We start from the raw sequence: 24,570 nt of genomic DNA on the forward strand, positions 1-24,570 counted from the left end.
CTGCATGACAACTCGAAGATTGCACTGCATTTTTTTTTGTATTGTGGGAGGTTTCTTCGGTTAGTCATTAACAATAGTAGCGGTCTTTTCTGAGGACAAGGGCAGACTTTCTAGATACTGCGTGGTCCAATCGGGGGTTTGTTTCGCAGTAGCATTCTAGTTGATCTAAAACAGGCCCTCAAATTGGTGCATTTTACATTGCTGAAAAAGTTCAGGGTGCTTGCCTTTTTAACATCTGCCAGCTGTTGGTATTTAGACAAACACTCAAAGCAGATGTCTATCCATGTAAATGTTTGGTTTATCACATGCTCTGCCCACAATCTCTCGCCGACCACAACAGCTGGAATGTATCTGAAATGAACCTAGATGGCCATCATGAAGAACCTGTTTGAATTGTAGAGCTCGTGCTTGGCTATGTTTACGTTCATTTGGTAACATGAGACTCTTTTACTGCTGAGAAAATTATTTAAATATGGAACGTTTTTTTTCTCTTATTGATTCTTACTTGTGACATCAGAAGCACAAATTGTCATGGTTTGAACTTCGTTAAACCGATCATAGTGCAAAAGCATTGGTTGTTTCGTACAATTCTGCCAAGGTCAAATTTCAGGGGTAGCCAGGTCCAATTTTTGGAAATGGCCACGGCCCAATTAGGAGGTCACCATCTTGTTGGGCATGGTCAAATTCGGGGTTTGTTTGGGCCATATTTGTAGGTATCTATATGGTACAGTTCTTTTTTTAATTTGGTGTCTCTGTTGCTAGGTGTTGGCGCAATATCAGACAGCTAAGATTCTTGGCCAAGATGTTGGTGAGCGTGCGCTCACCAACACCGACCAAGAATCTTTGCTGTCTCCATTATCCAGTATCGCTGTTGGGAAGTGTTCATTGGTATGGCCTAGCCTTGGATCCACATACTGTCTTGACATCATTGCAGTTTCCTTGCAAAAAACGGCTCGTGGTAGCGATACCTGTACCAACCTTGGCTCTTTTCTAGTTTATAGAAGCTGTTTTCACTGCTAGTAGCCTCTGTTTTACTGGGATGTCATATTCAGTTTATGTGGACTAGCTTCAACTTGCCCTCTGTGTGTCCCCTGATGTGCTAGTATTGGAGTTCAGGAAAGTGTACTGGGTGCCAAGCATGTTCTTTGTTCTTCCCTGCATGGCTTGCAGTGCTGTTGCTGAGGGGGACAGTTGGCTGATATCACTAGCCTCTCCGGCCCCCCTGGCCAAGGCTGGTGTCACTCGGGCCAACACAAACCAGGGATCAGTGCTGAAAGACCCGGTAGCACTGACTGACTTGCTTGGCTCTCCACTCTTGGCTGAGACCAAGTGCGACACGTCCAAGCAGACCTCCTCGGTTGAAGCAGACAGCAGCAGCGTTTTCCGTGAGTTCCTGGCAACCTTCCACCCTCCCCTTCAGCCCCCATTTTGCGCCTTCACCTTTTGTTTCCTTCTGGGCCCATTGTATTAGGGCTCAGCTGTGTGCCTGTTAAAGGTGAAAGTTGGCAAGGGTTTCAGTTTGCTCGGTCTCAGAATTTTACTTCTTCGTAGTGGGTCTCAGTGTGCAAAAGAGTAAAAGAGAACGTGCAGCTGCCTAATCTCGGGGTGCAACAAGTCATCTGTGCTAGCTGGTTTGCGAAGCTATTAATGCAGTGATGATGCCGTGCATGACTTGACTGCGACTTCCACTTAAGGGGGGACACTGGTCTTGAAAAGAATTTTATTAATTTAGTCATAGTGATGAAATTTTCAGGGCACATGTATTTTTGTGTGCTGATTTTAGATCTCATTTAATTTCATGTAAAACAATTCCTTGAGCACTTATGCACTTTTTATGCAAGTATTTTGCGGAGAGTTTTGAAGAAAATTCGCTGCAGGAAACTCGCAGAAATATATGCCATTGTGTTCTCTTGATACCAAGGAATACAATAAGGGTGAAATTATCATCCTGGCTCTCATAAAACTTGAGTAATAGGGTACTGAAGCTGCCACTTGAGATTGAGAAACAGGAATACGCACTTTCCTTCTCATTTCTGAAGTGACAACTTCAAAACTATATATCTTAAGTTCTATGATAGCCAGGAAGACATTTTCACCCTTACTGTATTCCTTGGCGTCAAGAGAACCCAATGGCACACATTTCAGCGAGTTTCCCGCAGCAAATTTTCTTCAAAACTCTCCGCAAAATACTAGCATAAAAAGTGCATAAGTGCTCAAGGAATTGTTTTGCATGAAATTAAATTACATATTTAGAATCAGCACACAAATATATACAGTCAAGTCCACTTATAACAATACTGGTTATAACAATATATCGGATATAACAATGGTCAGTCATGGCACCATCAGCTTTGCCATGTGTTCTATGGTAAAATAAACTGCTTATAGCAATGCTGTCAAGGCACATTATTGGTTATAACAATTAAATCCGGTAATTGAGTGTCAACCATTACAGAAAAATACAAGGAAATGCTACAACCACACCAGCAATACCACGCTTACAACACAAAAGCGTGCGCGTGGGGGGCTGACCAATGGAGTAAGCCGGCGCAGCAACGCCACGAAAGCAAAAGAGGCAGGCATCATCGCGTCAGGAGAGCTGCTGCATTGGCTACGCACGCCATGCGTACCCCTAATCAGTCAGTGCAGCGTGCGTGCATGCAGCCAGCGCGGTTTTTCTCTTGTCAGCTGTCACTGCACCCTTGGTTCTGCATGCTTCTTGAATTTCCCATAAGAATAGCTTCCAAAAAGCCGGCTTGATTCCTGTGACATGGAGGTGCGCAAAGCTCCCGGTGGCGCAGTGATGGCGGTGCTTTAGTCATCGGTGAATGGTGAACATTGTTCCGGTTCCCTGAAGTTTGATTTAACGAGCTTTTACAGGCATTAGAACAATCAAACCCCTCTGGGTATTTACTGTCAATAAATGCTCTGAAGTTTGTCATCCTTTATTTTTTTTTCGGCACAACCCTGTTATAACAATTATCGGTTATAACAATGGTATTTCCATGGCACTTGAATATTGTTATAAGTGGGCTTGACTGTATTCCCTGAAGATTTCGTAACTGTGACTTCATTAATAAAAATTTTTTTTTCAAGACCAGTGTCCCCCCTTAACAAACCCAAATGCTGCAGTAGCCTATGAGTGATTGACCACATTCGTGGCCAAGGGGAAGTGTTGCTCTGCTTCGTGCTCTGGGTTGGGCCCTCTGGTCCAAATTATTTTGCCAACGCTGGCCTTTGCCATTCGGTGGAGTCCAAGGCAGATTTCAATGTAGAGGCTTCTGTGCACATGTGTATATAGGCCAATAAAAAAAAAGGCAATCACAGGTTCGAGTTTGCACTGAGAATTTATTGCAGGATACCTGTTCTGTCTGTAGATTTGTACTAGGCATCAAGCTATCGGAAAATCAATGCCTCTGAATCTCTTAAGCTCTTTTTTGAGTGAGCCAGCTCTTTGGCCTGTAGTACCAAATTGGAGCACAGTAGTTTTCTTTATTTGCACCCATGCCTTACGCAATACACACTTGACAATTCATGTTGTGACCACTTCCTTTGAATGATGGGTCAACTTGAATTTTTTTTTCTATTCTGTGTTGCATTCGGCCCTAGAAAAATGACTCGGGAGTTGATTCATATTTGTTGTGTTTGACAGGGTTTGATTGACATGCAGTGAGAAAATTAAGATCATCTGGGGAATAACTGCGTTGCTTTACCGACATCCCAGCAACTTTTAATTACTTTCGAGGACCGATGCAGGCTTGCAAAAATGACAGTAGGACAAACTGTTACTGCTACCAGTCTGGTGCTGCTTCGAACGTCGCGCTTAGCGGCTCACTGAAGGCGATTGCCAGCAGCTGTCTTGTCTTTTTCGCCTGAAGAGATGCTTGGCACATAGTCCAGGTGACTGGCATCTGAAAGCAGCCCCTCTACATTCAACTTGCGTTCATACGCACATAGAATGCCACTTCTAAATTTCTCATGCTGAGAGCTTGGCAGGGTGCGAACGAGTTGCAGCCGTTGATTCCTGCGGCTCATAGTGCAACCGAAGAGCAACTGTGCAGATTAAGGCTCGAACTGACCAGATTCTCATGCAAGAATGTAATGTCAGCCGCGAAGCCTATCTGGTGCTGAAGTTGACCCTCTCCATGACTGCTGCCCATGGCTTTTGCCCCTATTTAACTGCAAGACACTTGCGAAAGTTCATGCCACTTCCTTTCTTGGACCTTGCTGCTAAACCAACCGATCCACAATTGGTCATCAATCGCGAATTGTTTTTGAACGCACTGAAACGTGGCACACCGAATGTGGACAGTCTCTCTTTTTGCTAGCACAGTGAATGATTCTAGCACCTTTGCATCTCTGTGACATCATAGCCTGACTCATCTCTATATAATCGAGCACGTAGAATCTCTAGCTGAAAAAAAAAGCACGAAGGTAACATGTGGACTAAGAACAGACACACAAGGACATGCTTTTTTTTCAGCTATGCATTTCAACCAACTTGCCCAACTTTCCGCTCCTCTTTGGGACATGCCAAAGCCATTTGGGGCCACTGTACCTTGTTGTTCTCAGTTTAGTGCATGCAAACTTCGGTTATACCTCGTTATGCCAAGAACTTGCCCAGGAACAAGCTGTGTTCCACGCCTACCTTCATGCTTTCCCACGAGGCTCCTTGAGTGTTCCACTCCTCTGTTCTAAAGTTACTGCCTGTTTACGAGATTCGGTTGCACTTTGAGCCGATGGTGTCGGTTGCCACCTTTGAGCTCATGTCTTCCCTCTGCCTGTGTGCAGCCACCGCGGCGGATGTGCCATTTGTACAAAAGCCCTTGGCCACCGGTGAAGAGGCAGTGGACTCGTGTGTCAGTGAAGAGTGCCTGGCTGTACCCAACGCGGAGACCACCTTCGCTGTTCCTGCCGTGCCGGCTGCTCTGTCCGCAACAGCTGCCGCTAAGAAGGCAAGTGCACGCTGTCTAGTAGGGGTGTGCGAATATCAAATTTTTCGAATACGAATCGAATACGAATATTTGGTTCTGAATATCGAATAATCAAGGACAGACACATTTCACCACTACAAAACATTTATTTGAGCTCCCAAGAACATCACAGTTCAACTATCAGTGATGAAATGAGCCCAAAAGGTGTGTATGGCTGCACAAAAAGTATCAAAGTCTCGAACATTGTTTTTAGAAGAGTGGAAATATCGGAGAAGATGGCTAGTACACAGCATTGATCAAGGCTAGCTTGCCATAAGCACAAAAGCGCGTTGCTGGGATGAACATAGAACGTTGTCGTGAAGGAAAACTGGCTGCTCCACATGGTCAGGCAGAAGTAGTTCCCTTCTAGCTGAAATGACTTTTCCAGCCACATGAAATGCCCTCTCATTTGGCACTGAACTGGCTCGTATTGCGAGGTATTTCGTGCACAGCTCTGACTATACCCGCTTCGCAGGTGTAGCCACAAAGAAGCTCACCAGCGCAGTCAGCTACTGCATGGCCCAACGTTACGCGTTGCTCTGGGAGCCGCCATGTTGTTATGTCTCTGTCGATAGGACTTGCGGACCGAAATGAACGCCGGTGCTTGCAACTGAATATTCGGCTAGATACGAATATTCTCGCCGTGTCGAATATTCGAAACAACACGATTACTTGGACTTCAAATCGAATACGAATACTAAAAATATAATATTCGAATTATATTCGAAAATTTCGAATATTCGCACACCCCTACTGTCTAGTGATAGTCAAACCCACTTATAACAATACAGGTTATAACACTGTAGGATGTAACAATGGTCAATCGCGGCGCCGTTGGTTGTGCCTTATGTTCTGTAATAAGATAAACAGCTTACAGAAATGCTGTGGTAGCACATTATCGTTTAGGAGACGCTTTTGCATCTGTCTTGACTGCTCTTTGCCAGATCTTTGCCTGTGTGCTTTTTTTTTTTCTTTACCGTGTCTCCGCATGCGTCATGTGCAGACCGCCACAGACACGGGAGCTGCGGACGTCGCTTTGACACCTGTGAAGAGCACCATTCCCCCTGTGCCTGCAGGACAGTCGAACTGTAAGTTCAGCTGTGTTAGTGCCTGGCCTGCATTCGGCTATTGGCAGCCTTTTGTTGCAGGAAAGCGGTGCCAAATATGCCACCGCTTTTTTGTGTACTTTTCTCAGGACTCCACATGAGGCTGTGCCTCTTCCCTTTTTTTTTTTTTCAAATTCTCTGCTTTTTGTAGGCACTTGGAGGTGTGCAAGGTCTTATCACTTTCGTAGTGTGTCATGCATGGGCGTCCGGAAGGGGGGGCAGGGGGGCGGTTGCCTCCCCCCTGGAATTACGGATATTATTTATGCACTAGTAGAAAACAGCTACATAGCTTGATTAGCACGCTTAGGTGATATTAAGTTATCGGATTTTGCTTATTGAGTTCAATTCTTTGTTCATTAATAAATTCTAATGTTTGTTCTCCAAGCCTAGCACTAATTCGCTGCTTCTAATTTTTGTTTCATGTGCGCAGTTTAGACCACAAATAGTTCCTTTCTGGTGCTAACCTACTGCCTCCCCCATACCCGGCCATCGGGTGCACCCCCATGGAAAAAGTTCTGGGATGCCCTTGGTTTCATGGATTTTATTTGTGGAGCTGGTATAAGACATGTTGTCGTCTTTGGGCATGTTGTATGCAACATTCCAGTAGCATCTTCATTCTGGCCTCTTTGCAATGGCCAAGCTTGCTCGGGGAGCCACTAGTGCATCTAGCTGGGTAACATGACGGTGCCGAGCCAATTGAATGGCTTCAGTTTGCTGGGCTGTACTCGGTGACATTTTTTTTTTTTTGGCAATGGGGAGAAAAGTATGGGGACAAAGCATCTAACTCTGCCACTTCCTCAGTAGTTGAGCCGAAGCACGAAGCCACTGCATACTCATTACACGTACATATCACTTGTTTCAATACAATGAAACACTATAACACTGCCTTTTGATTCCGTGCAATTTGACACTCAATCAGAATATTAATTTGCTTTAATTTTTTTAAAGTTGCTATAAGATCAATACACATGCCATACACAAGCCGTACTCACCACAACGTGGTCACTAGGTGCCCCTCTAACACACCTGAGCCGACAACTCTTCGTGGGCTAATCTCTTTTCTCATTTGAAACTCCTGGGATTTTTTTCTGACTGGCACAAGACCGCTGCAGATGCCGGTTTTTGAGGGGAACAGTCTCCGTGTGCTACCGCATAAAATTTTCTGCTGTGTATAAGGAAACTGCGCATTTCAGCTCTGTAGCTTTCACTCCATTGCCAAGCAAAGTCGTTGCAAAGTACAAGAGTGGTAGCTACATTTCGGTGCTATTGGCTGTTCACTGATGGCACCTTTCCTGCAAAAAGTGCACATTTTGTTGAATGTATGGAAAGCAGTGAACGTAATGCAAAGGCTGAATTCTGGTTAATATTAACCAACGTAGTCTCAACTGCCAAGTTGCATCCTCTCTAGGCCAGAGGCTTCTCCGGTATCATCCTTCGCAGGGGTGTACAGTTAGCCCTAAGTTCTGTCGTGCCAAGTTGACATGTCCAGAAACCAGTTTTCTTCCGTGGCTGCCATAGTGCATTCCTAGGAGGCTGCCCAAATGTCTCGCACCTCTGCCGGCCTGAAGCTGTCTTGGCGTTGTACGACTCGGTGTGACACCTTGAACCGGTGCCACCTTTGGGCTCATGCTTACGATCTTCTTCCTGACTTTGTGCAGCCGCCGTGCCAGACGGGCTGCCGACCATCCTTCTCGAAGAGGCTGCGGCGGAGGACTCGTGCGCCAGCGAAGGAGGCCTGGCTGTGGCCAACGCAGAGACAACCTTTGCCATTCCTGCCTTACCCGCTGCTCCACCGGTGACAGCTGTCCCCAGGAAGGCAAGTGTGGCATGGCCGTGGGGTGCATGTGTTGGTTCTTGGTGAGCATGTGCCAAGAGACCAAGGGGGTCTGGGGGGGGTGGGGGGGGGGGGAAACTGGGGAAGTGTTGTTATCTTGTAATAAAACAGCGCAAGGACACAGGACGACAACGGAGAGAAGACACACGGCGCTGAACTTGCAACTGCGTTTATTGGAAAAACACGCTGCTTTTCAAGGCAGGGCGTCAAGAAAGCGCGCGCATGTGCTTTGTCCAAAAATACACTTATCGGGTAATAAAATGTCTAAAATAAAATGGACAAAGCGCATGCGCGCGCTTTCTTGACGCCCTGCCTTGAAAAGCACCGTGTTTTTCCAATAAATGCAGTTGCAAGTTCAGCGCCGTGTGTGTCTTCTCTCCATTCTCATCCTGTGTCCTTGCGCTGTTTTCTTACAAGATGCTTAGCCAACTCGCCCAAACTGCCATTTTACTAAAGTGTTGTTAAAGCTGCATCTTCAGCAAACCAGCTGAACTAGAGCCCCCATGTTGAGGCATCTGCATGGGAAGTAGTGCATAGCTTTATTACTTTACTACTTATCAGGACCCCACCGCGGTGACTTAGTGGCTATGGGGCTCGGCTGCTGACCCGAAAGACGCGGGCTCGATCCCGGCCGCGGCGGTTGAATTTCTTTGGAGGAGAAATTCTAGAAGGCCGTGTGCTGTGCGATGTCGGTGCACGTTAAAGAACCCCTGGTGGTCGAAATTTCCGGAGCCCCTCACTACGGCGTCCCTCATAGCCTGAGTTGCTTTGGGACGTTAAACCCCAATAAACCAAACCATTACTTTCAGGGTACAGTAAGAAACCGGGCATTTTTTTGTCCCCCTACTGGCAAAAGCCACAAAGGGTATTGATGGTTCTTCCAGTCATTTGCAGCAGTGTTTTGGAGACCCTTTGGCAGACATCTTCGACAGCTGTCAGATGTATCTGCTTTCGTGCGCTTTTTTATTTTCTTCTAGTGTCCGTTTTATTTGCGCCCTATATATTTTTATTCTTTGATGTCCAGGGTACCTCTGACAAGGTGGCTACGAATACCGCTGTGGCTCCGGAGCAGGGCACTGTTGCCTGCACGCCTGCAGGTAAGTCGGATTGTGAGTGCAGCCATGTGGGTGCACCGTGTAGTCTAGGCATCTTTTGCCTGAATGATGTCCATGTTGTATTGTTGAAGGGATACCGAAGATAAATTGCAGTCTGCCAGTATCGATAGATTGCCGCATTCTAATTCCAGAAACTGTTTTTTTTCTGATTGGACCTTTTGTAAGCAAGAAGTGGCCAAAACATGCAATGCAGGTGTATTTCATGAAGTACTGAAGTCGCAGAATCAGATCTTTCAATGTAAACGTCACAGGTTTGAATCGGACGGTGTGAAAATTTTTATGGGGGGAAGGGGGGGGACTGGTTTTGGGAACAGAAATCATTTATGAATGAAGTCACATCTATGAAATTTTCAGCGCAGATGTTTTTGCGTGCAAATTGCAAATACTATATGCCATTTAATTTCATGGGGACACAAGTCCTTGTGCGTTTCCGTGGCATGTTAGTTTTTTTTTCAATGAGCTATTACGCATTTTTGCTCCAGTAAACTTGCTGAAATACATGCTATTGCTTTTTTTGTGTGAAATCAAGGAATGTAGTTAGAGTAAAGTGATCATCGTGACTATAGCAGAACTTGAGCTGAGTTGTTCGGTTTTGAAGTTTGTGCTCCAGAAACAGGACTGCAAACCTTTCTTCCCGTTTCTGAAGAACAGATTTAATTTGGGTAAAGTTTAGATTGACTTGTCCTTGGTGCCTCTTTAAGTCTCTGGATTTTCTACAGCCTAAAGTTTTCAGTTCCACGAATTGATGCAAAGCACCTGCAGCATTCTGCGGCAAGCCTTTCGCGCAGCACCTGATGCTGTGCTGCCACTTCTTGCCTCATAGCTTTATTTCGTGCTGCACAGGATTCTCCAGTTCCATGCCAGTTTGCGAATTTTGTTTTCTTTCTATGCTCTTAGCAGCTCTTTCACAACCTTCTCTTCTTCCTCAGCTGCCCGCGCCATCTTGTTTGCATGTTTGCAACAACTCTTTCTTGATAGTGCATGTGTGCCCTTTGTCTCTATGACTCGCCGCCGCGGTGGCTCAGTGGCTATGGTGCTCGGCTGCTGTCCCGAAAGACGCGGGTTCGACCCCGGCCGCGGCGGTTGAATTTCTTTGGAGGAGAAATTCAAGGCCCGTGTACTGTGCGATGTCAGTGCACGTTAAAGAACCCCAGGTGGTCGAAATTTCCGGAGCCCTCCACTACGGCTTCCCTCAACCTGAGTCGCTTTGGGACGTTAAACCCCATAAACCAACCAACCTCTATGACTCAAGGTTGCCAAGAAGTTTGCTTTTTCTCGCGGCTTACTAGTCTCGTGGGTGAGCTCTCTGATAGTACCTCAAACAATGGCTAAAAAATATTTGGCTTATATTACAATCGTAGCTCCACTTATAACACAGGGTGCTTTCCGAAACAGGCAATTCGCTTAAAAACTCGCGTTATATTGCTTTCGATAGGCGCTAATATTGTCTTCCCATTCGCTGTTCAAGTGCGTTGCTGCTAGAGCCTCAGCACTTTATGCGCTCACTTGCTTCACGAGCTGGGGCAGCAAGCATGTCAAGGCACTGGGAGAACTTTGCTTGTTGCCGGGTTTAACTTTCAAGCGGATTCAAATAATCAAATTCCCATCATCCTATCATTCGTACTGTTGTCAACAAATGCAATGTGTAAAAAAAGTGTGGCTGCTGACACACAATTCTGCGAAATGCCCTACAATCCCCCCCCCCCCCTTTTTTCCGCTGAAACGCTGGGAAATTAGGGGTCTTAGTTAACATGGTCAGAGGCTGACCTCTAGTTGCTGTAACTCAACACCATGATAACAGCCGGGTTACACCTGCTGTAGCACACAGATCTCCAACGTTGGTTTGTTGTCTACTCTTCTTTCCTTGTTCACTCTGGCATTGTCCTGCTCAGAGCAGTTCACGAATCCTTTATTCTACCTCGTTATACCAAGAACATGCCCGGGAACAAGTATTCTTCCTCAGCTGCCATTGTTCTTTCCTAGGAGGCTGCCCATGGCTTGCACACCTCTGCCGGCCTTGAGTTGTCTTGCTTCTGTGCGAATCTGTAACACTTACAGTCCGTGTTGTATTGGGTGTGCATTTGAGCTTATGCTGGTGGTCTTCTATCTGCCTTTGCACGGCTGCCATGCCGGACTCACCATTTGCAGCTGTTCGGAAAGAGGCTGCAGTGTCTGACTCGTTGGGCAGCGAGGACGGCTTTGAAGTGGCCAATGCAGAGACCACCTTCGCTGTAGCTGCCACACCCACAGCTCCATCCGCGGCAGCTGTCCCGAGGAAGGCAAGTGCAGTCTTACCTTCCTGTCCACATCCAAGAGTTTGCCTGGTCAATTCATCCAAAGGAACCTCAGACTTGAGAACGGTCTGGTAGCCAGTGCATCTCGGCTTGAGTCAATGTTTCAAGTATCTCTTGGGGGGCCGGAAAAGAATGAGTGCGATGGTACTGCTGTGTGCTGTAACCATTCTCCTTAATGCAGTCCTGTTTTCCCATGGGAGTTTTCCCCCTGTGCTTATTCTCTGCCAAAGGGCAATGCAAAAGGAAAAATGGTGTGAAAGAGAAACACTAGCTTGACAGGGAGTGCAATCTGATAAGGGTGCCCCTTTTCAGGAAAGCTCCCTGCACAGTAGTGAGGGCGGCTTTGAAGCGTACTTTAGTATCTTAGAGTTCTGGTTCTAGCACGCGGGAGCACACCTGGGCAGACCTGGTGTAGCTCATAAATGGCACTGGTCAGTCATAACATTGCTGTTCCAAGCACGTGTGCAGCCATTTGCACTGGTGAATGTACAGCCACGTCTGGTGCAAGGCAACAGTCCCATGGTAGCAACTTGTTTTGTCAACTTGCACAAGACAACAGCCACCCCAGTGTGACTGGACCCAGGAAGGGAATTGCCCGTGTGCATAGCTCTTTCACTCATTTTCACTCACTCTAAGGAAGGCTGTGAACAGGGTCTCTCTCTCTGCAGCCATTGGCAGGTCCTGGCCTTTGGGTTACTGTTATTTTTACCCCTGCTGAATTTTTTCTGTTGTTGTGTTTGTATGACGGGGCTTCTGCCTCCTTGGGTGCCCAGGCTCCGTCTAAAGTAGCAACGGCGGCGGACACCACTGTGACTCTGGGACAAGGTGCCATTCCACGCAGGCCTTCGGGACAACCCCTTCCACGCCGGAGCATGCTGCGTGAGTTCTCTGTTTGCTTACTCCTGTGCGGCGTGTACATGTTACTTCTTTCTGTATGGGCCCACACTCCGGAATTGTTTACTGGGTACAGTCAAACCCGCATAAATCGAACTCTTAAAACTCCTAAGCGTTCGATATAATGTGTCATGCTATATAAAAGTAGCAGTAAGTTTAACAGCACGCAAACATATTGAGATTGAAAAAAAAAAATGAATTTCTTTGATAGCTGCTTACTGCGTGCTGATTAGGGCACACTAGTCTTGAATTTTTTTGTTTCTTCATCTTCTTTGCCTAGGAGGGAACACATTTTAAAATATTCTAGGTTGACTCCTAACAGCCGAGACCGCAGCCTTCCATTGATGCGCTATGGTGATGAACCATGCCGAGCCCATGGAGCACGTCGAAGCTCATGAGTGCATTTTTTCCACTCCTAGTCGCAACTCTCGTCAGTGGTGTTCCGACATCGACAATGTCATCCGCAAGCTCTCCCGCGGTCTCAGTGTCATCGTTCATGGGGAAAAAAGTGCCTTTGGCTGCCCCATCACGAATACTTATCTCCAGCAACTTCGTACAGCTGGTTTCACAATAAAGACCTGCGACTGCTTCATCGAGCTCGCCCCACAAAGAATTTGAGGAGAGACTAGAATGTCGAAAGCAGATCTGGATTCCTTCGCTTTTGGCATTCCGTGATCCACATAGCATAGATAGAGCGCCTGAAAAATAGTTTTTGGTCTCAAGTCTGGTTTCTGCAGGAGCTATTTAATCGGTGGTTTCCTAAAACCAGCCTTCACTGCGCGGATAATCCCCTGGTCCGAGGATTGAAGCACCGACGTTGCGTTCGGCGGCAGGAAGCGACACTGCTGGAACTAGTACAGCAGCGGCGGGTATAGGCTTAGCGATCATGGTCGGTCAGGTCTTCGGTCCAAGCATTCTGCCACTTGGCAAAAAAGTTTGCGGGTTATCCATGCTCTTTGATTGGACCTGTAGGTCACCAGAGCAGAAAGCACGGTCGGCAAGCATTGCAGAGACTTGCTTTTTGTGACCACAAGGGGTTGAAGCTTCATTGATCCATCCATGTTGGTGGCGAGCAGTTTTGGATTTCTTCCCACCTTGTTGAACTCGCTTGATAGTTTCCTTGTTTCATGAAAAAGAGGTTCTGCGATTTTGTGGTTGTCATTGCATGCATACAGACAATGAAAACCATGCAAAATGGCCGAACGTGCGGACTACATCATAATGCGAGCACAACTGATGCAACGCACTAAAGACTCGTATTCTGGTTGGCTGTGTACATGCCCGCTGCCTACTTCATGGAAAGTCCGCGCCATCCTTGGTCTGCACATGCTGTGCAACAGCACCTGCAGGCCATGTGGGAAAGCTAACCTTCGGAGATGCTATCAAGAGAGATGCGCTGAGAGGAAAGCCAGCTTCTGGAGTGGACCGGAGTTACCCGAAGGTCGATCTATCGGATGTGGTGGCTAATTTTTGTACGATACAGCAATACATTCACATTGTCGCTTTACGGTGCTGCGCATGCTCAGTGGCTTCCCCCCCCCCGCTGAAGCGGATCACTCTATTCTAAATTTCTCTAATCGGAAGACGCAGTGCACCCTTGACTTTCGCGGAATAAGCCTAAGCTAACTGCAGCTGCTGCAGCCGCGCTTCTCCGCATGAAATTCATGCTAGCGCCGTCGTACATGTTTAGTGTAAGAGGGCTAGCACGAGACACTTGGAGATGGATGTCCCGTTCGAACGCCCGAGTAATTACTCATTGGCATCCACCCAAGCGCAGCCATACGGCTACAAAGGAAAGCTATACAGCTTTCTCAGAAACTTCGTAGTTAAAGAAAAATTCGTCCTGGTCCGGGGTTTGAACCTGGGACCACCGCTACACCGGAGCAGTCTCTCTACCAACTGAGCTAACCGGGACGGCAAGCTTATGGTAGGGCAAGAGCGAATTGATCAATAACTCAAAGTGGGAACAATGTTGGTCAAATGCTTAGGGGAACCCCCCCAAGGTGGAGTAAATTTGTAATAAGGGAGTAATTACGTGATGTGAGGTGGCGCTGGGCCAGCGCCTCCTCGCGGCTGCCGCAAGGAGGCGCTGTGTGAGTAGAATACGTCGCGCGCGGCGGGTGCCTCGATGCCCGCGCTCATCGAGGATACGAGAAGCTCGGCTACTGCTGATCGGCCGCGCGAAGTACGATTCTTGTTTCTTTTTCAAGCATCAGGCTGGGCGCACTTCTGCCGTGTCATTTTCAGCTGCAGGGCCAACCATTACGTTCATGAAGAACGTTTATTGGTGGTTCGTGCTTCACGACATCAGCAACACGACGCAGCACATACACCAACATTTTCCGGATGCTCGCCAGTTCGACGAGTGCTGATCCGCGGCTTGAATGGCTTGAAGTCACTTTCCCTATGTATTTAGAAGGTCTAAAAAAGGTCTGGGCATACCCGTGAATTTCTCACAGACGAAACCTATCAGGCAATTCTGATCACTACCTATTCTACAGTGGCGTGTGTCAAATATCTGCAATAGGATCGCTGCTGAATTTTCAGGTGGGGACGAAAAAGAACTCTTCAGTCAGCATGCTGACTAAAGAGTTCTTTTTCGTCCCCACCCGAAAATTCTGCACGGATCCTATTGAATCCTTGTTTGGTAGTTTGCGAATGTCATCCGGGTGTAACGACATGTTGGATGTTCGGGCTGCATTGTCAGGTCTCGAAAAGCTACCGAAGACCGGGATCGCTGCGTCTAATTCGGTATCCAATATTGCCCACAAAGAATGTGCTTCGATGTCAAGACTCCTACCGGCTGACGTCCTTTCTTCTGCGCAACCAACTTCTACTTCAGCTCTAAAGCCTCCCCTGACGTCGACTGTGCAAGCAGCGCCGAAGCTGTCGAGAGCAAGATTGGTGCTTCTGAGGCTTACTACCACAATTTTTCCACAGCACCTGCCGTCGCTTCAGATCTCGGCTACCGCTTATGTGGGCGGTTACATTGCACGAGTTGTTGGCGAGCATATGGATTGCGAGAACTGCCTTACTTTGTGTACGAAGCCGGTTAGCAACCAGCCACTCCTTCAGTTCACCCGCAGCTAAGACCGAGGTGGGCTGCTCTACCCGTCAGATCAACTTCTCTTCGTTCTCGAGACATTAAGAGCTTTTGCTGACCGCTCCCTGCAGGACGATCAGACCTTGAAAAAGCCTATCACTACATTAGTAGAGCACGCTGTCCCAGCCCTTTGTGCTTCAAAGTTGCTGAAGTGCAAGAGCGATGGCATCAACGAGCTCATGAACTTTATATCGGTTCGTTTCCTGAGGCCCCCTCTCTGCAACTACGCATTCAATGTCAGTGACAAGCATGACGTAGTTAAACATTTCACAAAAAAAGCCCCTTTCGCGAAAGTACGCGAGGCTCTGAGGATGCTGAGGATGACGTACGTTTTGCTGCCGTGTAGAAGTTAGCCTCCACAATAAATACTCTTTTTTTCGAGTTTGAGTAAGTGTTGACTCACAACGCACTGATATTGAATATATGAACCTCTATATCTGCGCAGCGTTATGTGCAGGCAGATGATGCAGCGTCTCACGTTACATAGCTGGTGGCACTGACAGCAGGGCGCATTTTTCGCGCGTACCATACACGATAAAGTTGAGCGTCAACGATGCGACTCGAGACCACATGCAGTCTTGCAGGAAGTGCGGGGCAGATCAAATGATGAAACCAGTTGGCAAAGCTCCACATTTTCTGGCGCCAACTCTGGCTTCGGTGGCGACAATGGTAACTCTCAAAAACTTTACGAAGGAAACGCGGGATCAGGTACCGCTTTGGAAGCAGTCTAACGGCTTTACGTGCTACTTACATGAGTAAACAACAGCACGCGACGGAGCTCTTTCAGAGCCCAAGCTTTCAGTATTAGTTGCTGCCAAGCACTGCTTTCAAATAGAGACTCTCAGACAAGCGAACTTAAAGGTGACAGAACAATTTTCCACGCGGTGGATTTAAGCAGGCGCGCGCTGTCATATCAGCGCAGCAGACGACGCGCGAGCGCATTGCGCAGCAGTAGCCGCGAAAGACACGACTAAAATGGTCCGGTTACCCTTAGCGACAAGTGCTTCTGAGCTCCCTTTTAAAAAAAGTTTTGATTGTACTTGAAACAGCATGAATGCAGCCGAAAACTCAACGACAGAACAACTGCGAACGGTCTGCGTTTCCATGAGCGACGGAGCGCCGGCGCGGCAGTGATCCTACTCCGGTGGCGGCGCGTGGCGGCGAAAGGCTGTACTAGCCCCGACGGCGGGCTCCCATTGTTCGCCTCTCGTTCTCCCAGGCACAGAAAGTATAGAGGAGGCGCTGGCAGTGCATACGTCTAGTCACTGTAGAGATTTACTATATCGCAGGCCCCGTATATCTGTATATAGGTCTCTCGCACCTCAGATGCATCGGCACCGCATGTAGGTCAGCTCCCCCATTTTCCAGTGGTCATTTGTGCAGAAAGTTGACACAGCTTCAATGAATGTAACAAATCTTCAGTGCGTTTTTTTTTTCATGTAATGGCCTTGTGTGTTCAAAAGTTGACGGTTATAAAAGTGCCTGTGTGCCGTTCAACCTTTTCTGGATGCCGGAAGTATTCAAATATTCGTTTCAAAATTATTGAAAGCAAATTGCTATTCGCTTTGAATTCGCTTCGAACCAAAACAACACTATTCGAACGTGCTCATTGTCTTTAAATATCTCAACTTCTTCGGTGAAACACTCAGTATAACTATCTGCCAATCCGCATTGCGCGGCCAAGCCTGTGCTCCAGTACATTGCCTCATACCATATGCACATTCTTGTTGCTTCCATCTGCTGATGAACTCGTGCCTCCTAGTGAGTTTTTTTCTATTTCTTTTTTTTTTTCAACGTTGGTCAGTGACCTTTCTCGTGTCTTTCTGTGGTCTTCCCAGCGCCCCCGTCGCAGCGTGCCGGGCGGCTGTCCGTCCCCTGCAGGCCCACTGTGCCCCGTGGCCGGCTCAGTGTTGCCCCTTCGGCAGCAGACACCACCTTTGGGGTGAACAGGGCCACACCAGAAGGACTCCTGTCGGCACCCAAGAGTGCCCTGCAGCAGCCCAGCCAGGTAAGAGGGCTGTTGTGGCTTCGATCTGGTCACTCCGCTGTAGCTATCTACACAGGAGCAAAGCTGAACAAACAAGCAACGTTCCTTGAACCAAGGCATGTCTCCAACTGTCTCCAAGAGCCCCAGGTGGCGGAAATTAATCTCTACTCCCCCACGGAGCATGTTTCATACCCCATGTGCATGTTTCAGACCCTGATCAATACACACCACTGCCATAGCCGGAAAGCTAACAGTGTAGAATTTGTACACCCCGTGCCCCTCGCAGGCACGCGACATTGGCTTCTACTGGCATTTATAGTTTGGGCAGGTGACAAACGTGGTGAGGTTAGCCACTGCCTGAAAGTGTTTTTCTCCTCGTTGCCCAGCGGCAGGCAGCACCGGCGTCTCAACCTGCACCTGCCGTACCTGGCCCCAGGGTACCCTCCCTGCGGAGGTCGGTGGCAGGAGCCCCAGTTGGTGCAGCTGCAGCTTCCAGGAGGAGCCTCCAAGGTCGGTCTGCCTCTGCTACTCTCTGGTGCATGTGGGTGCTGGTATTGACAGTGCGTGTGGATAGGGAACAGGGTGGAGCATTTTGGTACCGTAATACCAGCAGGAGGTACCTTCTGGGGCAAATGGCATAGATGCACTGATGAAGCTTCCTTTTGATGGGCAGCATAGTTGATAGATGCTTTATGGGATACCTCTTCAGCCTCGTACGCTGTCATTGCTACACGTTAACCTAGGCATTCGCCAAATTCCTGAGGTTTAATGGCAGTGGAGTCGGGGGATTTCATGTGGATTTGACTTAAGCGGACCTGCCACCTAATAAATGAGTGCTCCTTAGTTTTGCCATGGCACATGAGTGGGGGAGCCAATGGTGGTGCTGCTTCTTGGCATCTGTCCCCTCTTTCGGTCTGCCTGCCCACAGTTTCCCTGGGAAAGGGACTGGTTCTTCACCTTGCGCTAAGTGGGTGAAAGCATTGCGCGGGCCGGCGGAGTGGTGCACACCGGCAGCAAGTGCAAGGTAGTAGAGAAAGCACATGGGGTCGTGTGTAGCAGCACTAAACGGGGCAGTGTGGGATTCCTTTCTCGATAACAAAAGGAGTCATCTTCGAAGTGAGTGGCGGCTGTGCTACATATTGATCTACACTGGGAAACAGTGTTGCCCACCTTGGCTTGTCAAGTGACCACCTTCTGTTCCTGCTGCGTTTGTGCAGCGCCAGCGAGTGGTGCACTGGCGAGTGGTGTTGCCAAGCGGGGCCCAGCACCCAGGCTGTCGGTAGTGCCCACGACAGCAGCTGCTCCTTCACGAACATCGCTGAGGCCACCAGCTAAGCCAGCTGCAACTGGTGAGCTGTGCCACTTGGACTCCGCATGCTCCGCGTACCGCATGCTCCGCGTACCGCATGCTGCGCGTACCGCATGCTCCGCGTACCACATGGTCTGCAAATAAAGCCTGTAGCTCTGTTATTAGCTGCTGGCTGGAGATCACACTTTTGTCCTTGACTATACTGCTAACATTCAAAATGTCTGTGGGAGGGGAGGCAAAGGAGGAGGTATCTCGGAGACAACAAACTATAGAAGAGTGGCTCACCGGACTACGCTGCATAGAAATCTGCAAACATTTGTGCACATTGCAAACAACAATCTACAGATTGAAAAGCTGCATGTTCATAGCATTGTGCATGAAATGTACTCTTGCAGTGAAAGGACCATGAGTAACATTAATTTCGTGCGCTACTTAAGCAAATATGCAGCAATTGCAGGTGGTTGACAGCATGAGCCTTCCAAAGTTGGCCGGTTTGATGCTTAAGGCTTATGCACATTAGTGCTGCAACGAAGCATCCACAACCCACGCACATTTTCTGAACAAACAGCACTGGGTGTTATGTTTTGGAAATGCTGAGATCTGACTTGGTTGGTTTCTTCTTTTCTGTAAAGAAGAGTCTGTGCAGAGCATTTTCATGCCCGTTCCTTTTCTGACCTTGGCTTTCTGCTTAGCGCTAGTTTTGAGAATCCATGGTGTGCTGGTTAACTTGCGCTTTATTCTTTAACGCAGGCCTAAGGAAATCCTTGGCCGGACCACAGAAAGCGCAGGCTCCAGCTGGCCAACCCACATCGCAGATGGCAGGGCAAGCATCCAAGCCCAATTCACAGCAAGTGCCACAGCCAAACCCAAAGGCAGCCCTGGCGCCTCAACAGCCGCGCTCCCGCCTTCCACCTCCCAAGACCAGAGGTGCTTGTGCTTCCTAGTTTTTTGTCTTGAAATTTTCGGGTCTTGCTTTATGCGTAGCATAAATCAAAACAGGACGACGGCGAGCCCTATTAGCAACAGTGCAGTGCTGAGTATGTGGTGATAAGGTGTCTGTCCCACTGTGCAAACAATAGCAGTACGCAGTGCCATATGGCAGTCGCCAGCAGTTGGGTTTTTGTCTGCATTCACCACTGATGCTGTGTACCTGTTCAATTAATGTACACACCCCTGGATGTATGCTCGTTAGAGGAAACTGGGAAGGAATCTTTTTACATTGCGAAACATTAGAGGAAAATTTTTCGTTTGAATGGACTCCGGACTGAAGCCAGTGTCCAGGTGTTGCTACATAACGAGCAGTTGTCCGAATATCCCTCCTCCAGCCTGAATCGCATGGTGCATAATTGGCCGTGCACCTCTGAGGTAGCGCAGCTGCAGGTGTGATACCATGGTGCTGAGACTGGCCAAAAAATAGGCTGGCCGCATAGTTTCGTATTAAGGCGGAAGCCTTTAATGCCTCATCGTTGTAAGTAGGAGTTGTCGACAGAAATGTCACGCTTTTCAATTGGTCGAAATGGTCGTGACGTCACAGTGCGCGAATTTCAAACGGGGGCCAATTGTACTTTGGCTAGTAACCATGCAGCCAATTAAAGCCCGACCCACATGGAGCGATTTTTCACGCGAAAAACCTGCGAACGGCCGCCCGGCGGCGGCCGCTTGGCCGGCGGCGGCCGTTCGCCCTCGACCAAGCAGTGCTAGATACGTTCGCCCGGCGGTCAGCCGCTCATCGGAAGCGGCGAATGCGAGCTCAGCGCGGACCAATGAGGGCGCTCTGCTCCCGCATACAGCTTCCGCCCGATTTCCGCCGCGCGGCGACAAACATGGCGGCGCCCTTCGAAGCCGGACCCCTCGCTTCGGACTGAATTCTCGTTGTTGCTGCCTTTTTCAGTGCGTTTACTGGCCGTAAATGGAGCACCGGTCTTTCGCTTCGTCTCAGCTTGCCTACAGGAAAACGTATAAGAGTTCTCCCACTTCTAGGCTTACGAGGAGAGTCGGTTTGTTTACAGTATCAAGGCGGCTGCTGTCTGGCGGCGGTCGCCTGTTTTTCGCCGTATGTGGTGCAGCACGGCGAACGCGCGTCGGCGTCCCGCCGCGCCGCATGAAATTCGCAGCGTCTGTTCGCTCCATGTGGGTCGGCCTTAAAGGATATGGTATAGTGATGATCCAAGTAAGTGGGACTGAGATTAGTTAATTGCTTAATTGACGAAGTAGCCTAATTAACCTTTCTAGTCAGACCAGATAAATAAAACCGAGTAGAAAATCGGTCGAGTTGGGGAATTCAACCAGGGCCTCCGGAGTTCCATCCCAGCTCGATGGTTTGGAATGAACAAAAGTGCATCTAGTAAATACGATGTCTTCATTCACCCCCATCTTCCTCCCTTCCCTGTCCACCGAGATATCAGAGACAGATACATTTCCTTTCCTCAAAAACCAATTTACGGACGAGCAAGGCGTAGAGCGGAACTGGCGATGGCGTTCTGTGGACTCCCTGGCAGCGTTCCAAGACGCTGTGGCGTTGCACTCGGAGGCGAAGCTTAACATCATAACACATCAGTGACACAAGCAGCACCACCGCACTGAGGCTTCAGACTCACCGCACTTTAGGTCAACAAAGCGCCCCCCTGAATTTTTCACTTTTTTTTAGCACTGCAGCGCAGTTACAGTGGCTCATATTAGTTGCACACAGGTCATCCAGCAGAGCTGCATTCTGTTTTGCTGAACACTCATCTCTGCCATTCTTCTTCCATCTCATTTGACGCTGGCAGTGCACATTCAGGCCTTTCATCTTCCCTGGCTCCTGTTTGTGTTTACTCTCGCACGTTTTCATTGTGTGTCCACCAGTGGCTGGTGGCCTGCCTCGGCCGGCTGTGTCCAGGGGGGCATCCTCGAGCCGGGCTGCTGCACCAACTCTGCTGCTGCCCATTGTGGAGTCCCCAGTGGCGACCCGCCTCTCCTCCACTCCAGTGCGGTGCGTACCTGCCTGCTCTTCGTCCTGGTAACTCTGGTCCAGACCATGCATGTGTGACAGTTTACCCTCCCGAGTTGCTTTCTCTATAACTAGTTCATTATTCCCATCTTCCAGGGCAGATTTTGCTGTGCTAGCAGGCCTGTCACTGAAGTCCCCGCTGCTCTCTGCTGGTTGTGTGTGCTTACTGGCTTCGGGGGTTGCTTCCCTCATAATACTGCATAATTTATCTCATCACTGTTTCTGGCAGGCTGCTTGTTTGGTTGCCAAAACTTGTGCGCCACTTAACCTTAATCTTAGCAGAGTCCTTCAGTGCTTTGTGGTCGCGAAACTTCTCTGCAACGCTTTGGGAGAGCTTCAAATGCTGCTCACGGCTGCAGCGCTGCGGCCTCGCTATCTGCGGAACTGTATCATCAGAGGAGCTCAGAGATGCCGCGACTCAGAAGGAAGCCCCTCCGCTGTTAGCTTGATAGTGAAATTCAATGTTTACTGTGTCTTTGTCGGTCAGGAATGCAACTTGTGTGCACGGGATGATCTCGAGCACTTGCTAAGTGTTTGTTGTGCCTCTGTAAACCAGAGCAGCATACCGAGAAAATCGAGCCCGTCGGTTCCCTGCCTCGGCGACATGGAGCTGCCGAGAAAAACAAAGCCAGCAATAGCGCAGCAAGAAATGAGAGATGTCACCTCAGCCTCCAAATATGTGCTTGCTTCTGAAAGGAATTTCATATCCTTGCACTTCAAAATAGGCGACACAGGCCCCCTTCCTGCAACGAGTAGACCTAGCGAGAGCGCAGGATTCCTGAGCCTGATTCGGCAATTAAGGAGAGCAAATTCGCAAGTTTCAGGGTGCAAATGGTGATCCTGTGTAATTCGAGCGACAGTGACGCGAGACTGACGATTGCTTACGTCGCAGTACGAGAATACAATTAGCGGGAAGTGCAGATGTGACCCGATCTGCCCCGCCTGTAGTTGGCATTGCTTGTGGACAAAAAGTAGGCAGTTTTAATCCATGTGCGGCGTCGCCGAATGCACTTCTGGATAGAACGATTTATATTCGATTATTGGTCACATTGGAAAAAAAAGCAGAGGAGTTTCGTAGCCAGAAAAGCATTGGAGGGCTCTGGCATGGCTAATTGTGTCCCATGTTCCAATGCGAGCACTCCACAATGTCGGTCAGGGATAGCAGGCCACTATCGGTTCCCACGGGTACACTTAGAATGCGTTGTGCTCACAAGTTAAAGTGGTTTGCTGCATGTTAAAGGGGCTGCGAAACACTGCTTGGGGGATACCAGCTATACTTCAGGTGGGTTCTTTGTCACACAGATGCTGACTTAAAAAGAATTACACGAATCGATGCACAGGAACGGGAGTTATTCAGTGAAGAAATTTCAAAATACAAGCAAACAAAATGCTGCCCTCAACTCTATTTTGGAGGGGTTCACACTCCTATTTCGCTCTCCCGATGACGGCACCTGGCGCAACCAATCAAAACAGCCTGCCAGAGCACGTCGCGGAGGTTTGTACTCCACGGTTGCCTGCTCTCTGCAACTCGTTCTTGCTGAGACTGGCAGCGTTGTTTCCATGCCAGAGCGCCCCTGGTGGTGTATTTTTATTTTACTTGCTTTGCAGGGCTTTTATCTAAGACAAACAAGTGGTTTTTGTTGATCTAATATAAAACACAGACAGGTGAGAAAATGTGTCTTTATTTATTCACACAATTTGCAGTATATTTACTGTTTGTACAATCATCAAGCTCGCGCCAGGTGATGTCATATCCACTGCTAAAATCCCGCCACTGTGTGGGGACACCATCAGAGCCATGAATTTGTTTTTGGGAGGACATTAAAATATTAAATGGAATATACGCTGTATTACCGACGCTAATAGCGCCATTGTGACTTACTGTATGCAATCAACAGGCAAATAGTCAACTCGGATTGTGTTTCTAGGCCCCTTTGAGAAGCTTCTGTTCCCAAAAGGCATCGAGACTTTCTCGACCATTCACACTTGCAGTTCTGTGCATAGGAAAGGTAACAATTTTGGCACCTCATAATGGCTGTAAGGAGCAACTTGCATGTTGCACGTGATGGAGATGGAGCAAGTTGCACGTGATGGAGATGGATGATGTCCCATCATGTGATGCACACTTACCACCATGTGTAGAGACATGTGTCCTGTGGGTGAATACCGTGCTTAACGTGCATACTTGTTCTTCCATATCGTTTTCATTGGGTATTTGCCGCCAATAAAGGACCACCAAAATTGGCATGCTTAGTTGGGATGTTATTTCATTGTTGTCTTGCTGTTTTTCCACACTTTGTGGACCATTTCAGGCCTGTCATTTATTTTTCTTCCCTGAAAGTGAGTGGCTTTTTTTTTTCTTTTTGCTTTGTTGTGTGCAGGTCCGACGCTCCCCTCTGTGGTGCCCCTGACCTGACGCCCATCAGGAAGCGGTGACTTCTCTACGCTTCCTTGGTGGATGTATTAAAGTTCTGACGTGTAAAATGCAAATTTTTATGAAGTATTTTAACACAATTTAATATGGGGGGGGGGGGGGGGGTAATGGGGGCATTTTATAATATGTATTTTATCCTGCATCTTGCCCAAAGACAAACTACAAAAAACATTTTGGATGTTTTTGTGGGCTGCGGGCAGATTTTAAGATGTAATTACCAATGATGTGTTGATTTAATGTGACATTGTGAATTGGGGGCATTTTTTATTGCATAATTTTTTTATCCTGCATGCCCATTGTAATTGATTGCATTGTAATTTTTTTTTGTAGCTTTTTTGGGCTGCAGGCAGATTTTAAGCCAGTCAAGCTCACTTATGATGAACCTGACGGTCATGCGTGGTATATTGCATTTGTTATCCAGTGATCGTAGCACCTAAGCGGACTGCCTATATTACAGCCAAAAATACTTTACGGCAAATCTGTGTTCGCTATAACCGAATTGTGCGGCTACAATTGTCCGGTGCATCCGAGG

At 48.2% G+C, this 24,570-nt stretch overlaps 1 protein-coding gene across 1 annotated transcript in view; it reads left to right on the top strand.

Moving 5' to 3' along the window:
* LOC149336305 (uncharacterized) overlaps positions 1-24,122 on the top strand; it is a 31,063-nt gene extending 6,941 nt beyond the window's left edge. The window contains exons 4-16 of the mRNA XM_089554111.1: positions 1,171-1,385; positions 4,792-4,965; positions 5,987-6,061; positions 7,738-7,895; positions 8,938-9,010; positions 11,177-11,307; positions 12,096-12,201; positions 17,158-17,327; positions 17,693-17,816; positions 18,524-18,655; positions 19,366-19,542; positions 21,460-21,586; positions 23,986-24,122. Of these exons, the coding sequence (XP_089410237.1) occupies positions 1,171-1,385; positions 4,792-4,965; positions 5,987-6,061; positions 7,738-7,895; positions 8,938-9,010; positions 11,177-11,307; positions 12,096-12,201; positions 17,158-17,327; positions 17,693-17,816; positions 18,524-18,655; positions 19,366-19,542; positions 21,460-21,586; positions 23,986-24,040 (1,717 nt within the window). The 3' untranslated portion in view covers positions 24,041-24,122. The remainder of the gene's footprint in view (positions 1-1,170; positions 1,386-4,791; positions 4,966-5,986; positions 6,062-7,737; positions 7,896-8,937; positions 9,011-11,176; positions 11,308-12,095; positions 12,202-17,157; positions 17,328-17,692; positions 17,817-18,523; positions 18,656-19,365; positions 19,543-21,459; positions 21,587-23,985) is intronic.
* The last annotated feature ends 448 nt before the right edge of the window (positions 24,123-24,570 follow it).

The sequence above is a fragment of the Amblyomma mixtum genome, chromosome 7 (genome assembly GCF_055824585.1).
Source record: "Amblyomma mixtum isolate Tamu chromosome 7, ASM5582458v1, whole genome shotgun sequence".
NCBI lineage: Eukaryota > Metazoa > Arthropoda > Arachnida > Ixodida > Ixodidae > Amblyomma > Amblyomma mixtum.